The 13,887-nt window shown below is 37.8% G+C and overlaps 1 protein-coding gene across 1 annotated transcript in view; it reads left to right on the top strand.

Annotated features, from left to right (window-relative positions):
- Positions 1-13,887, top strand: part of TRHDE (thyrotropin releasing hormone degrading enzyme) — a 205,050-nt gene that overhangs the window by 144,792 nt on the left and 46,371 nt on the right. The window contains exon 10 of the mRNA XM_084514641.1: positions 8,783-8,871. Within this exon, the coding sequence (XP_084370767.1) occupies positions 8,783-8,871 (89 nt within the window). The remainder of the gene's footprint in view (positions 1-8,782; positions 8,872-13,887) is intronic.

Here is a 13,887-nt window from a genome sequence, read left to right as displayed (position 1 = left end):
GCTATGATTTCCACATCTAATAAAATTCAAAACTTGTGGTACACTCCAAAAAGTGAGTTCTGTAACTCTTCTGAGCTCAGAGAGTGGAGGAGCCCACTCAGATCCATCAAGGCAGCACTCTGCTTTGCAGCCAGTATTCCTTGCTTTTGAAACGGGACTGGAAATGCCTCTGCCTAGTGTAGCACAAGATAATCTTGGAGTAAACACTTCCACAATCATTTTCATTCAATCTTTTTCTAATTGGAAAAGTATCCCAAGCTTAGCACCATGTTTTCCTCATTTTGCTCAAGTCCAAGAAACCGTTGATGAGCATCCCGTAGTTAGTGTGGTGTGGCATACTTACCACGTCCCGCTCTTCTAATTTCCACACTGACAGGTGGAATTTTTCTGTCTGTTGAAATTCTGGAAGTCCCATCTATCTCAGACACTGACAGGACCTCTCCAGTTAATAAAACCTATGTGCTGTCCTTTCTGAATTCAAGTTGGCTTATTGCAACATCTTATTTGATTAAAAAGTCTGCTGCTGTCTGCTTTTTCGTTGCACTTGTAGGGGAATCCATCTTAATTAGCTACTTTTACCAGTGTTTTTCACCAGTTTCTCATTTTTTCTCTGAATATAAAATTAACATCGGCTATATCCAGATGACCAGTAGATATGTTCCAAGCTGTATTCAGTTGTCTCTCTTACTTCAAGTTGTTGTCCTTTATGTGTTTTTCATCTTGTATTTGTCTTTCCAATAAAGTTAGCGATATCTTCCCTTCCTATCTGCCTTCATCTGTGCTGACAGAATTCTTGGAATCCCTTGACACTCCGGTGCAATGTAGGAGGTGTAATGCTTGTGTGAGTGGGAATAAAAATTTTTTCTGTTGTGTTGTGCCTCTGGGCACAGCCTGCAATTACTTTGCTGGCACATATTAAATCTAATGAAATCTCTGTTTTTTTCAGTCTTGTGAGAATGATATTCACAACATGATTGTGTCGTCAGCTCCTTATCCATTAAACAGAACTAACACTCTGTAGAATCACACTTAATAAAAGTATGTGATTTCCTGTGATATTCACACAAGCTTCCCCTGAAACTTGAAATACTCTTTGCTGAATGAGATACTATGCTATATAACAACCTGGTAAAATCTCTATGATGCTTTTAAATTGCCTTTTGCAACACTATCTGTCTAGAAAGTATGTTTTACAAAAATTTACCCTGGCACTGCCGAGTTCTGCTTTACGTATAATATCTTTCTATATACCGAAGCTCAAAAGCTGTTATGCTGTTGAACAACTTGTTTCCCACTTACCACTTTACCACTGCTTGTGCTCTCACCCTAGGAATAAATGCCTCCAAGTATCACAGCAACAAGACTTGTAATTCCATAGATTAGTTGAATGCACTTTCAGGTTTTCTGTAAACAATGTATCTTTGAACCATCCATTATCTTAGTATTCAAAATGCACTGAAAACTGAGGCCTTCTTTTGCATTGCTAGCAGAAAGAACAATAGTCTTGGTAAGTAGAAGAAACGAGAGATTTCTACTCTCTTTTTACTGCCCTGATTTAGTGTCCGAACTTCACACTATTCTTTAGTTAGATCACAAGTTACCAACTCAGCACTGCTCACCCAAGCGTCTTGTCTTTGTGTACATGAAACCTGAGCATTCTCCATTCTGGAGGGCTGAGAAAAGGAAACTAATGCCAAGGTGACCTTGCTCCTCTTTTCCTCAGCTTCAGCCACTCTGGATGTACCACTTCTGTCTTTAACTGAAGTGACAGGGTAAGCATTTTGGATATTAAGATCTGGTGGTTTAAACAAGGAGAGAGGAGTCTTATCCGGGCAGTTTTACTCTTGGATTTTCTTTTTAACCTTTTTTACTCCTAAATTATTTTTATGCCTTGCTTTGTCTCTGTGTCAAATAGCTTTAATCATATCCTTCAGCTTTAGATTGTTATGTTCTCAAAATACTTTACAAAGATTAGTAAGTGTTGCAGATGAGCAAGAAATGGATTCCCATCCCACAGAAATTTTCAGCATATCAAAACATTTCCCTGTGCTGATCAGGACAAAAAATGAAGCAAAAATTGGGGAAAAAATGGTTTCGAGAATTCATTTTAATTCTGTCATTTCAGTATCTTACATTTCAGTTTCAATTTAACTTGCCCCATTAATTAACTTGTATTTCAAGCCAAGATTCATTTTGAATCAGCAAACTGGAAGTTTTTATTTAAAATAGTAATTATAGCATGTTTCAGCAGTGTCTAAAACTATGCTGAAGCCTTCTATTTCTTTTGAAATGCTTAGTTTCAAAAATTTTGCCATTTTCAGTTAAAAATGTAAAAATACCTTTGGGAAAACTCCCATTTACTTATGAAAGGTGTAGTTATCAACACTGAGCAGATGGAGAGGCCAGTTCAATTGTGTGTGCAGGTAACTGGTGCCATTGGAGATGCCCTGAGATATTTTGTTTGATGTTCTGCTGCCACTACATGGGCAGGACCATCCATACATGCTGTGCCATAACTCTCAGCCCCTGGAAAATGTCTCAAGTACCCCTCAGAAGTTCACCTGATGCCACAACTGAATTTAGTCCAGAGAAACTAAGTCACAGCAAAGTGATGGCTGAGATTTCATAAGTGCCAGCTGATGGGAGATTTGTTATTTCTGTTTTTCCAACCTAAGATAATTTGGACAACTCAAAATTTTGTTACTCAACCTAATAAAACATTGGAAAGTACATAGAGCTTTTGGTGTTCAGCTTTTTGTGGAAGTTATTCCATAGGTGCTTTGCACTGGGAAAGATTAGGAAAAACAAAACAGATGGCAACTCATTTGCCACGTCTAATAATCTGGACCTTACTGACTTCATTCAGTGTAGTTGAAAGTACAGCCTCCGTATTCTCCTATAATCTCATGTTCTATCTGCAATGAAACTCTACTTTCCTGTGCTGTTAGCACATTTGAGCAGAAGGTTGGATTTCATAAGGTCCCTTCCCACCTAAATCACTCCATGATTTAATTTCACGACTGCCCCTACTCTTTAAAATAATTATGCTTATTATATCCTGCTAGGAGTAAGATCACGTACTTTGCTTTCATCTATAACATTTTAATTTTGTCCCTGATTCTTCTGTTGTTAGATGAACTAAAATATAGTATTTTTTTCTACAGTCTGTACATTGTTCTATTCTATCTTGTCACGGTTCTCTTCCTTTGATTTTTTTGCTAAGTATATAATCAAAAACTATTAATAGGTGTCTTCTATTTCTAGACATTCCTAGCTTGTCATTTTAACTGTTCTTTTTATGTATTTTTGGAGGTCCATCTCCCTCATTAAGAATTCTTGGAGAAAATAATCTGTACTGGGATAAGAGGAAAGATCTCAGTTAAGAAATGTAAGCAAGAAATATAAGCAAAAAGTGAGAAATTAAATGGTTGAATTTATCAGTGGAGGGTAATAATACTAAATTATTGAGAACCCTGTGTTGAAGTTGGTACTATTCACTGATCTGATAAAGGGCATGGAAGAATAAGATGACAATTTTCTGGTAATACGAGGTATGCAAGGCTAGCAAAAAGTAAAGCTAATTATCAAGATTAAAGAAATATCCCTCAATGCTGGCTGACAATGATAAAATGACAGATCAAACTTAATGTTGGTAAATGTAGAAATGATGCACATGGGGAAAACAGTCCTAACTTTGATGCTTAATGATGGGTTCTGAAGAAACTATTCTCCCTCAGGAAGGAAATCTGGAAGTTGTGGTAGGCACCATCGAGCAAGTAAATAGAACAGTAGTAATTACTAGGAAATAGGTGTATAAGTAGCATAAAGGAGACAAGAATTACACCACGCTGATAGAATCCGTAGTAGACCTGCCTTCAAAACACTGAGGGCAGGTCTGGCTTTCTAAACTGGAAAAGAGTGTAATAGGCATAAAAAATAAGGAGGCAGTCAACAAAAATGATTAAGTATAGGTGCTATATATAGAACAGCAGAGTAGACTGAGAGTCTTAAACTCAGAAAAAGAGATGGCTTTAGGGAAATACAATAGAGATCTGTAAAAGCTCGAGGAGAGAGGGATGTGGTTGTTCACTTCCTCTTCCATTCAAAAAGCAGGTTAGTTAAATTCTACTGAAGTATTTTAGCCACATACAAAGTTCTGTCACTTTACATGAAGTGATCATATTACTTGTATATTCTAAATATTGAGCAGATTTCTTCATTGTTCTGTGAGCAATGACTAGGAGCAGCTGAACTTCCTTGGTTAGCTTTGAGTCCAGAGGAGCCAGGGGAAATGCCACTGCAAAAATGCATTGTTCACTACAGGCAGTTCATGGAAGCCTGTTACTAGGAAGATGAATATTGAAAATGTATCGGCTTACATCCCAGCAAAAATCTTCATTAATGTGAATAAGTAGTTGAAGAGGTGTACAAAATATGGAGCTCCAGAAAACTTGCCTTTTCTTCTTTAACGACCTGAGATCTTTGTTTCATCAGCAGAAAAACACTGCCCTTTTTTGACTTTTCATAGCTCTTTACAAAGAAGGAAATTAATTGTTCGACTGAAAATACAGAGTTTCTACAACATAACTGTTCATCACAGATGGTCACAAATACGATCATTTTCCGAGTGAGATAAAGTACCTCAATATTGTCTATGTAGTCATCAAGTAAGGCCCAAGACAAAAAAAAAAAAAAAAATCTGTGTAATCTGAGCAGAGCATAATTAGCTAGCTTCTGGTATTACACGCACCTTGGCAGCTACAAGATTGGATTACTATATCAAACAAGTCACTCTGAATTATTCTGTTTGCTGAATGGAAATACTAGCACATTTTGGTATTATGCATTGATACGATGCTACCAAAAATACAAAAGGCAGTAATACATTCTGTTTAATTCTGGATGTTATCCTACGTCAACCTTTATACTACCTTTCAACAGCATCCTCCTCTCCTACATCTCTTCGTCTATGACTGAACAGTATTATGTAAACACAGTTTGTATTTACCGTATCTATTCCAATTTTAACTGTCCCCCTCCTCATCCTCAGAGGGAATTAATCCTTAATTTCCTGAAGAAGTCCTGAACTTCTCAGAATTTAGGTGGTCTGTCATGTGTTCCCTGTTAAGGTGGTCAAGTTTGTATCCAGAGGGACATAATATGCTGATGCCTCTGAGGCTGTGCAGCATCTCAGGTGGATTGGATGCAGTTTCTTATTTACATTACACCCAGGGGCTGAGTGTGCTGCCTTAACAGGTATTCAGTTCTTGCAGACATACTTTTTAGTGTAGGAGGTCCACATGGTTTCTTCCAATCCCACTGCCTTAAGACTAGGAATCTCTTCACTGGAATTGGTTTGTCAGATCAGGCAGCAGATAGCCAGATGGAAGATTGTTTTTTTCCCCTGGCCAGACACACACAGAGAGCACCCTGGTGGTACTTCCAGAATGTAAAAGAATAATCAAAAGATGTTTACTGCTTCCAGACAAAGCAGGAGGAGAAAAGGCAAGTGGGCTGCTTCTCTCTTTCATCTTAGTAGTAGAAGAGTGCAAACAGAAGTAGAAGAATGCAAATAGAAATATGCAAAAAGGCTTGCTTCTTCCTAGTCATGTCTGGAGAACATAGTCCATGAAGATCATTCAGAGATGGTGTATAGAATTCATCCTAACAAAAGGGCTCAGCAGGTGAGCCAGATATGTCTCTGCCACATATAAATAAAAAAAAGCAACAGCTTTAGAAGTTTCACTGGGAATGAAGATGATGGAAGGTGAAAACAGGTAAACTTGCAGAGAACAACACTAAAAGTAGGAAAAATGGATTTTTGGAGAGGTCTATTGAAAGGAAACCTGTGGTTCATCTGGTAAAGCAATAACCAAGATGAAATGTGGAAGTTCTGGAGAATGCCAGGAACATTAGCAGGTCTCAAATGTTATGAAGGTTAAATACTAATCTTCCTAACAAAATCATACATGTTTTCTGAGGATGTGTGGTTTGTGTGACTCCTGTTCTGTAGCAAAATCACTTTTCAGATAAGGATCTTATTTCCATGGGATTTACTTTAACTGGAAGTGACATATTAATATGAGGTAATACAATATTCTTTTCCATACAGAGATTGCAGTGTATAAAATCCATCATTTTATGAAGTCCCTTCTCAAAATGATGTGTCCATATGATCATACACATGTATCTGTATATGTTTATATGTGTTTAAATCAGCAAAGTAGGCAACTCAGTACCTTTTATTTTGTAGTATAAATTTTTCAGTAGGAGTCCATCTCAAGAGTCATAAAAATACCATGCCAATACAGTTTTTCCATTTTTTTCATAAACCAAAGTTCCTTTCAAATATGTACTAGCTTTGTGCTTAATTTTGCCACATTTTTCTCAATCATCATCTGTCTTTTTCATTTTGGAGAGCTGACTGTTTAGAATTAAATGTGCTTTTAAAGATGGTATATTGCCTAGAAGTATTTTTGGGCAGACTCTTCTTATACTGGTTGGTGTCTAGTAAAGTATAAGCTACTTAAGAGAGTGGTGAATATTCTCTGGTGCATCAATTTGCAGCATCTCCTGACAGCCCTCACTTGTTGAACCCTGAAGTTATTGCCACTGTAACAGGAGTAGCAGAGCAGAATAAGTGTTTTCACCTCATTAGTCTAGCTCACAGTCCAGGATATTAGTTGGGGTAACAATGAAGCTAACTTTATGTGAGGACCCCTGAATGAGAACTGGAGAAGCAAATATATCAGTGGACATCTTTTCTGCTGGTGGTGCTGTGAAAGGTGGTAACCTCCAGTACAAGGAATAAGAAGGCAGTAGACTCTTCAGATGCCACAGCTTAATTATTCAAAAAGTGTCTGCCAGAGCATGTGCTTATCTGAAGTATGTCTTTGGTGCATCAGTGTATCTATTAATTTTCCTAGTGTGTCATGATACCAGTATTCAGACAACCCAAAATCACATGGGACTTTTTTCTTCTCCCATATGGCAATAAATGCCATGTTTTCTTTCCAATGTCACTCATAGCTCTTTCAGCTGTGCAGTTTTCCAAATATCTCCCCCTCCCTGCTGAATCACTGCTGCATGGAAAACTGTTTCTCAGCATGTATGGTCCAGTTTTGTGTGCTGCAAAAGCCTGTGCTTGAGGAGTTGGGTATCAGGGTGCAGCGAGGAGTGGCTGTTTGCAAAGGGCTCTTTGACAGGACCCTGCGTGGCAGCAGCACAGGCCCAGGGGTGGCAGCCAGGCTCAGCCCAGAGTCTGGATCCCCAGGCAAGTCCACAGTGATGAGGCCAGGCTGGGACATCACACTGACCCTGAGCTTTGGCAGCCAAACCTCCCAGAGCAGGGCTGCTCTCAAGGCATGTACATTGAGCATGCAGAATTGCCCATGTGTGGAAGTATTTGTTGGATCTGGCCTTTGAAGTAATACAGGCAAATAATACTTGTCTTATTGATGAAATCTGTGAGAGAACAGAAATTGCTGTAGTAGTCTACTGTTTCTGAATCTGCACAGAGAGTGTTCTGGGGTGCGTGTTGCATGATGTGTGTTTTACAGTGTCAAATGACAGATGTGCTCCCAGGCACAACCCTTGCATGCCAACGTACTCTGACTCTGGTTATGGCACATGTGGTATTGTTCACAGTTCACTAGAGCAGGCTTCTGAATAAGCAGAAGTGATCAAACCTAATTTTTTGGGTATCATAGGCTTGTTCTGCAATGCTGTGTACTGACAAGGGAGAAGCTAATGTAGCTGTCATGAACTTGCCCCCACACATCCTTGTACCATTTTGATTAAGTCAGTCTAAAATGGTATACTTATTTGGTATCTAAGTGATCGTATACGGTGATATATGAGCTGGGACCCTTCTCTTGCCATGCTGCCTTGCTTAAAGGACATGTGCTCCCCAGGCAAAGGGAACGCCTGTACCATCATGGGGTGCTTCCCCTCAGTGTGCAGAATGAGATGGCAGGCCTGTGTTTATTCTTTCACCGGCTAGCGAAATGATATTCTGGGGAGTTGAGGAGTACAGATAATGATGAAGGCACACAAGAGTTCCTCCTTTCCATCTGCTCTAAAAGATTGACTTCATACAGTCAATTTCTGTTTGTTGAGATAAAAAGGTTGTAAAAATCTTAGGAAAATTATAACATTTATTCCAAATGAGAAACAATTTGTGATACTCTAGAATAAAGTTGTGGTCTGATTATGCTAGCTTATCTGCAAATCCACATTTAGCAAGTTTTGTCCAGTTTGCAGAACAAATCACTGATAAAAAATGTTGCAAAGAAGCGGAGAATCCATCCCATTCACTTTGGTTTTATTAACCAGCAGCTATGAAAGCCTGTTATAGCTTTTTAAAAAGTTCCTACAAGTAGGTGTTATTTTTAAACTTTGAAGTCCCTATAAATCAAAGCATGTTTTACCAGAAGTTTCTGTCTTCCTAAGTAAACATACTGAATGCTCTTTTTTCTGTGGGAAATCATTTTCCTCTTCTGTGAAGTATTTTGTTAAATTAGGAAAACCTTGCAAAAAGTCCTCATATGATGATAGTGTGTGAAAAATGTAAAAAATCTTTTTTTTTTTTTTTAGATGAATGTTTTTCATTGTTTTACTGCTAATAGCAAATGCATTTCAAAATCAAAATAACTTGTTAGAATCCACATCTTTATGCTGCTAATGAAATTGTGTTTTGATTTCTTTGACATGATCCCTGATTGCTGTGAGAAGAATCAGTTCAGTATTTTTGTTCTTAGATTCCCCCTCCTTTGTCTTGCAGCTACTTGTGGCAGATTCCATTAACAATTGCAGTAGGAAATACGAGCCACATCTCATCAGAGGCAATTATATGGGTGTCTAACAAATCAGGTAAAAATAAACTTTCCTCCCAGTGGAATCTCATAAAGCATACTTGTGTTTTCCTCAACTGTTTCTTTGGAATTGATCCTAGATAATTGTTTAGCTGCTCTGCACCCAGTGTTAGCTACTTGAAATGAATTACAAAAGGAAGAGCCGGGAAGGGAGGGAGGAGGAATGAAGGATAAGCAGCAAGCAAGAAGATTTATAATTATCACAGACATTACAGTATAATGAAAAGCTTTTACATAGAAATGTGTTCCTAAGTGCTAAATGCTTTGTATTTAGCAACTTATATCAAATTATTGATGAATGTAATTCAATTTATTGATTTATAATAGTTAAACGTAATATTTTTGTAGCAAAGCATCTGATGAGTATGACTTAGTAAATGCAAATTATTTATAATTCTGGCATTTTGTAATTCCAATCCACAATCTAAACCAGGGCTAAGAAATGTTTACTGCTATTTAAAAGTTTTTATATTTATCTGTCAAAATATTTGTTATCCCTATTAGATAACCAGATACCGGACTTTGAAATTTTATTATTCTGCTTACCACTTATTCTCTCCCTTCTCAATTCTTACATGATCATAAGAGCTATAATATATATAAGAACAGCCAGGGCTGGATACCAGTGTTTTTTCTTTCTTTTCTTGTTCTTTCTTTAAAAAAAAAAAAAAAAAAAAAAAAAAAAAAAAAGGAATCCTAACATAGAAATTTCATGAAATATTTCTCTATTTCCTTAGCAGTTCATGCAACATCAGCTGACAGTTTTGGACTGGAATTGAAGTGGATGAGGAAAAAATATGAAGACTTAAATAGAATGAGTATAAGGATGGGAAAAGAAAGTGCCATGCATCCCCTTGACACATGGGCTGTAGCAGGAGAAGTGACCCCTTCTTGTAAAATTTAAGGGGTGTAGAGATTCCCCCCGACAGAAATTTAACTGGAGAGAGGAATGAGGCAAACTTGTGTGTGTCTGTGTTTTTCCATTTTTTTCTCTTTTATAAGTTACCAAAAGGTAATAGTTTGATAGAGCTTAGCAAACAGCAGAAGCAGAAATGATTGGTATAAGATCACTGGAAATCTGAGTAAATGGACTTTCTAGTGCTTGAAGGTACCTGTTCCTTCATCCTGACCATTTGAAGCCCATCAGAATGTAGGATGTTTTATGCTGCTCCCATGTTGTGATGGTCTAAAAATCTAAAAATGTGCCTGGCACCAGGGTCCTTTTCATACCTGGGAAACATACCCTAGTCAGAGCACACTAAGATGCTGTCTCACTTTGCAGAGGTGATATTGCCATACTTTTTAATATTAACACCTCAGGAATACTTGAAAACCTCTTTGAGCTTTCACAGTCTGCCTTAATGACCTGCTCCACTCTTGTCCTTTAGGGCTTGATTGAACTCTCATTGAAGTTAATAGAAAGATTCCCATTGACTTCAGAAAGAGTTGATCTCAACTCATCTCATCTCATTAGGTTGTACATGCATGCCTCCTTCCCCTCACTCCTGCCTTGAAAGTTCAGTATATCACTATTATCTGCACAGTTGCTTCCTCATTGCCTTTTACTTGCAGAGCATTGTGGAGGAACAAGAACATAAAACCACTACCCACCCTTTTAAGATCTGCTACACCTATCGGAATGCCTTAAAAAAATCAGCAAATTAATGATGGCCAGTGTGAGCAATGATTTTGGGGTTACTGTTATGTAGAAATTGAAGAGGAACCTTTCTGAATAATGAGTTTCCTGTGTAGAGAATCAATGCCACTGTGATCTATTGTCATTATCTTTGTTATTCCTCATTACTTTCTCAATCACTCGTCTCATTAAAATGAGACTATATACTTATGAACATCAAGAATGTTCTCTTGCTTCTGTTTATTGTTGTCTAACTCACTTGGATAATTCCTCAGCATACAAAAATCAGTAGGAAAAGCCCAAGATTTGCTTAATATTTGATTCATTATGTATGCTGTTATGTATCGGGGCTGCTGTAGATGTTTTTGTGATACTCCTGAAGATTTCTGCAGCTTGTATGTTAGTTTCGGGGAGATCCGAAAGGAACTGTGAGACTGGAAAGGGCAGTTTCCAGGACTGATTTGTGTTGGCAGGAACTTCTAAATAAATGGCCTCTTTTATGGTCTCTGTAATGATGAATGAACACAATGTCCCCAATGTTTTGGATCAGCATCAAACCAATAGCAGGTAAAAAGTCAAGGATCTGCTTTGATCTTAGTCCACCCCTACAAGACTTCTTTGCAAGGCTTCTGCAGAGAAGTTGGTGACTGCAGAGAAGCTGGTAACTGCTGTTGTCTAAGAGTACTAAGTATGGAAGCACAGTTTCTAGACATTTCTAATAATCCATCATGTTTCTACAAATCCAGGAGAAGGATAGACAGTGGCCTTAATGTCAGGTGAAGATGTTTAGCTGCCATCCATTTCAAATAGGTGAGCAAAGCTGTGGAATAAGGCATACTTGCTGTTCCCTGGTCATGAGTGTGCTGGCACTCAGACTCCAGGTAAGAAATATGACCCAGAAGATGCTGCTGAACTGACTGAAGCAGTTTTACAATCTTCCTTACTGTCATTTCCATCCTCACCTCCTCTACCTTGACTGATTTGTTTTGTCCCGGAGAAGTACGCTTCTGATGGAACTCTCTGCCTCTGGTAAAGTGGATCATTCAGACTCCTCTTAGTATCTGCGCAGGATTGCCAGAAGACGGGGAAAAGAAAATTCAGCAGGACAATTGCCTTCTGATCAGCAAGACTCGATTTACTATATCATGCTACCTGCAACTAGATAATCTCTGTTTTAGCTGTAAGCCCCTTAGTCTGGTTTTCCTCCATGGAGCTACAAAGAAGACAAGCTGCTTCCAAGGGGGTTGATGATTGTCCATAGGGTAATATTGTAAAAATAATACTTTATTCATTTCTTTATTTATTTTATGCTGAGAGTTGGACAGCTGCTGAATTTGACCTGCATTATTTCCACACTCCCTTTTTTTATCTTTCAAAAATGGGAGGAAGGGAAGTGACATGATGTAAAAGAAATTAAAGGGTCCTGTTTTATAACTTTAGCCAGCCACGATGAGGAGCAGGGATACAAGATCTACAGTTCTGGCACAATTTTGATAGGGTGAGGCAAAATTACTCCTTTTATCCCAACAGCTGAGCAAAAATCCTAACAGGAAAATGCTGCTTACACTTGTGTAATATCACCTTAGATGTTAGCTGTTCCATCATATAGGAATGCTGAGGAATGGAAGGATACTCTGAGGAAAGACTAAGTGTAACAGAACATGATCATATTTGCTGATATGATAAATTTACTCTAGTGTTCACAATACCAAAATATTTTTTCAACATGGAGCTAGGGCACGTGAGATGGAAATAATTTTTCCTTCTGGTTTGCTGTCTCCCTGTATGAGAAGATATTGGAAAAAGTTTTGTAGTATTTAGCTAAAACCAGTATCTTTTTACAAAAGAATGTGACTGTGATGAAATTCCTCATGGAACATTTTCTTGGTCAGGAAATTTTCTCTTGCTGCTCTTGGCATGAAATTGTGTTAGTCTCGTGCAGTTATTTTTACAGGAAAATGGAGTCAGTTCTACCACCAGCATAAACCAATTTCTCAGTGTGCTTGGGGTTGTATAAAATGAAAAGTTAAACGAAAATAACAACTGTGAGTCTGAACACTTGAAGTGGTAGTAGAACTGTCTGTAGCCCACGCTTTTGTCAGCACTGGAATAGGTTCTTGCAGAGGGCTGCCCTTCACCCAGACCTGCCTTGCAAGGTGGTCATGCTGCTGTGTGGAGGAGCAAGCTTCCATCATTCCTGCAGGTTTTGATGGAGTGGAAGTTGCAGGAGAGCTGTGAGAGCTTGAACTTCAAGCCACTTGCAGTTAGCACCAGCTGGAGGATTGTCTCACACTTCTAGAGCAGAGAAAATGAGAATCAGACCCTGACTGTTTTTTTTTTTTTAAGTTCAAAACAAGTGTTGTAGAAATTAACCATTTCCTCCTAAATGTCTTCTATACTTACGCAGCAAAACTGGAAGTTTCAGAGCAGTGTTATTTTCTGAGGTATCCAGGTAAAACATGACCATGGAAAAACACTTTCTGATGGAAGAAGATTAAAAAAAATCCCTTTGATCTTGAAATGCAACTGTGTATATATTTTAGAGTGAATTTTAAAAGGTGAACTAAAACCATCAAAGGTAGATTTCTTCGCAAATTAAATTTTTGTTGTTGTTTAGAAAGTCATGAATGGTTTAATATAGGGTTTGACACTGAATGACTACCTTTTTCCTAACTATAATACTTTAAATGGGAAACTAATAAATGTGTTTGTGATAAGTAGAGAAATTGCACAGGTGTATAGAAATTTTCAGAGCTATAATCACCAAGAGAAATAATTTCTTTTATAAGAAGGCATGAGGATCGACAGACTCAAACATCAAATTCCAGTAAATTATAGGGAACTACGTGGAGCACATGCATCCAACAGTCCCTTAAAATAACCACCTGCTTATATGAGCTGGAAAGGCATGAATGATTCCTGTCCTGTATTTCAGGAGAAGGTCAACACATGAATGGTCTTATTGAAAAATAATAGCACGGGGTTATGGTTGGATTTAAACTGACCAAAACAGCAGTAGTGCCATCAGGCTTTGAAATGATACTGCTCTCTCTTAAAGCAGTATGTAGTGGAGGAGTTCCACAGCTGTTATTTATAAGATAGGCTATTTTAAAGTTTTCATATTTGACTGGCAAGTATCATCCGGTACTGTATTAAAGCATAAGTAATTTCCTCACTGTAGAGATCAAAAAAAATACAAATAGTCAAATAAGAAAAAGTTATGTGTACTTTTTTCTTTTATTAGACCTGATCGTGAAAATTTCTATTTAATGTATTTTTTTTTTCCCCCAGATATTTTTAATGTGTGTTCATAACACATTTGATAAGTTTTTATTTGTCATAGAGGTACAACGATTAATCTGATATAAGTAGCTACAT

This window comes from Aythya ferina (genome assembly GCF_964211825.1).
Source record: "Aythya ferina genome assembly, chromosome: 1".
Taxonomy (NCBI): Eukaryota; Metazoa; Chordata; class Aves; order Anseriformes; family Anatidae; genus Aythya; species Aythya ferina.
Note: the sequence above shows the minus strand (reverse complement) of the source record. Positions and strands in the feature narration are given on the sequence as shown.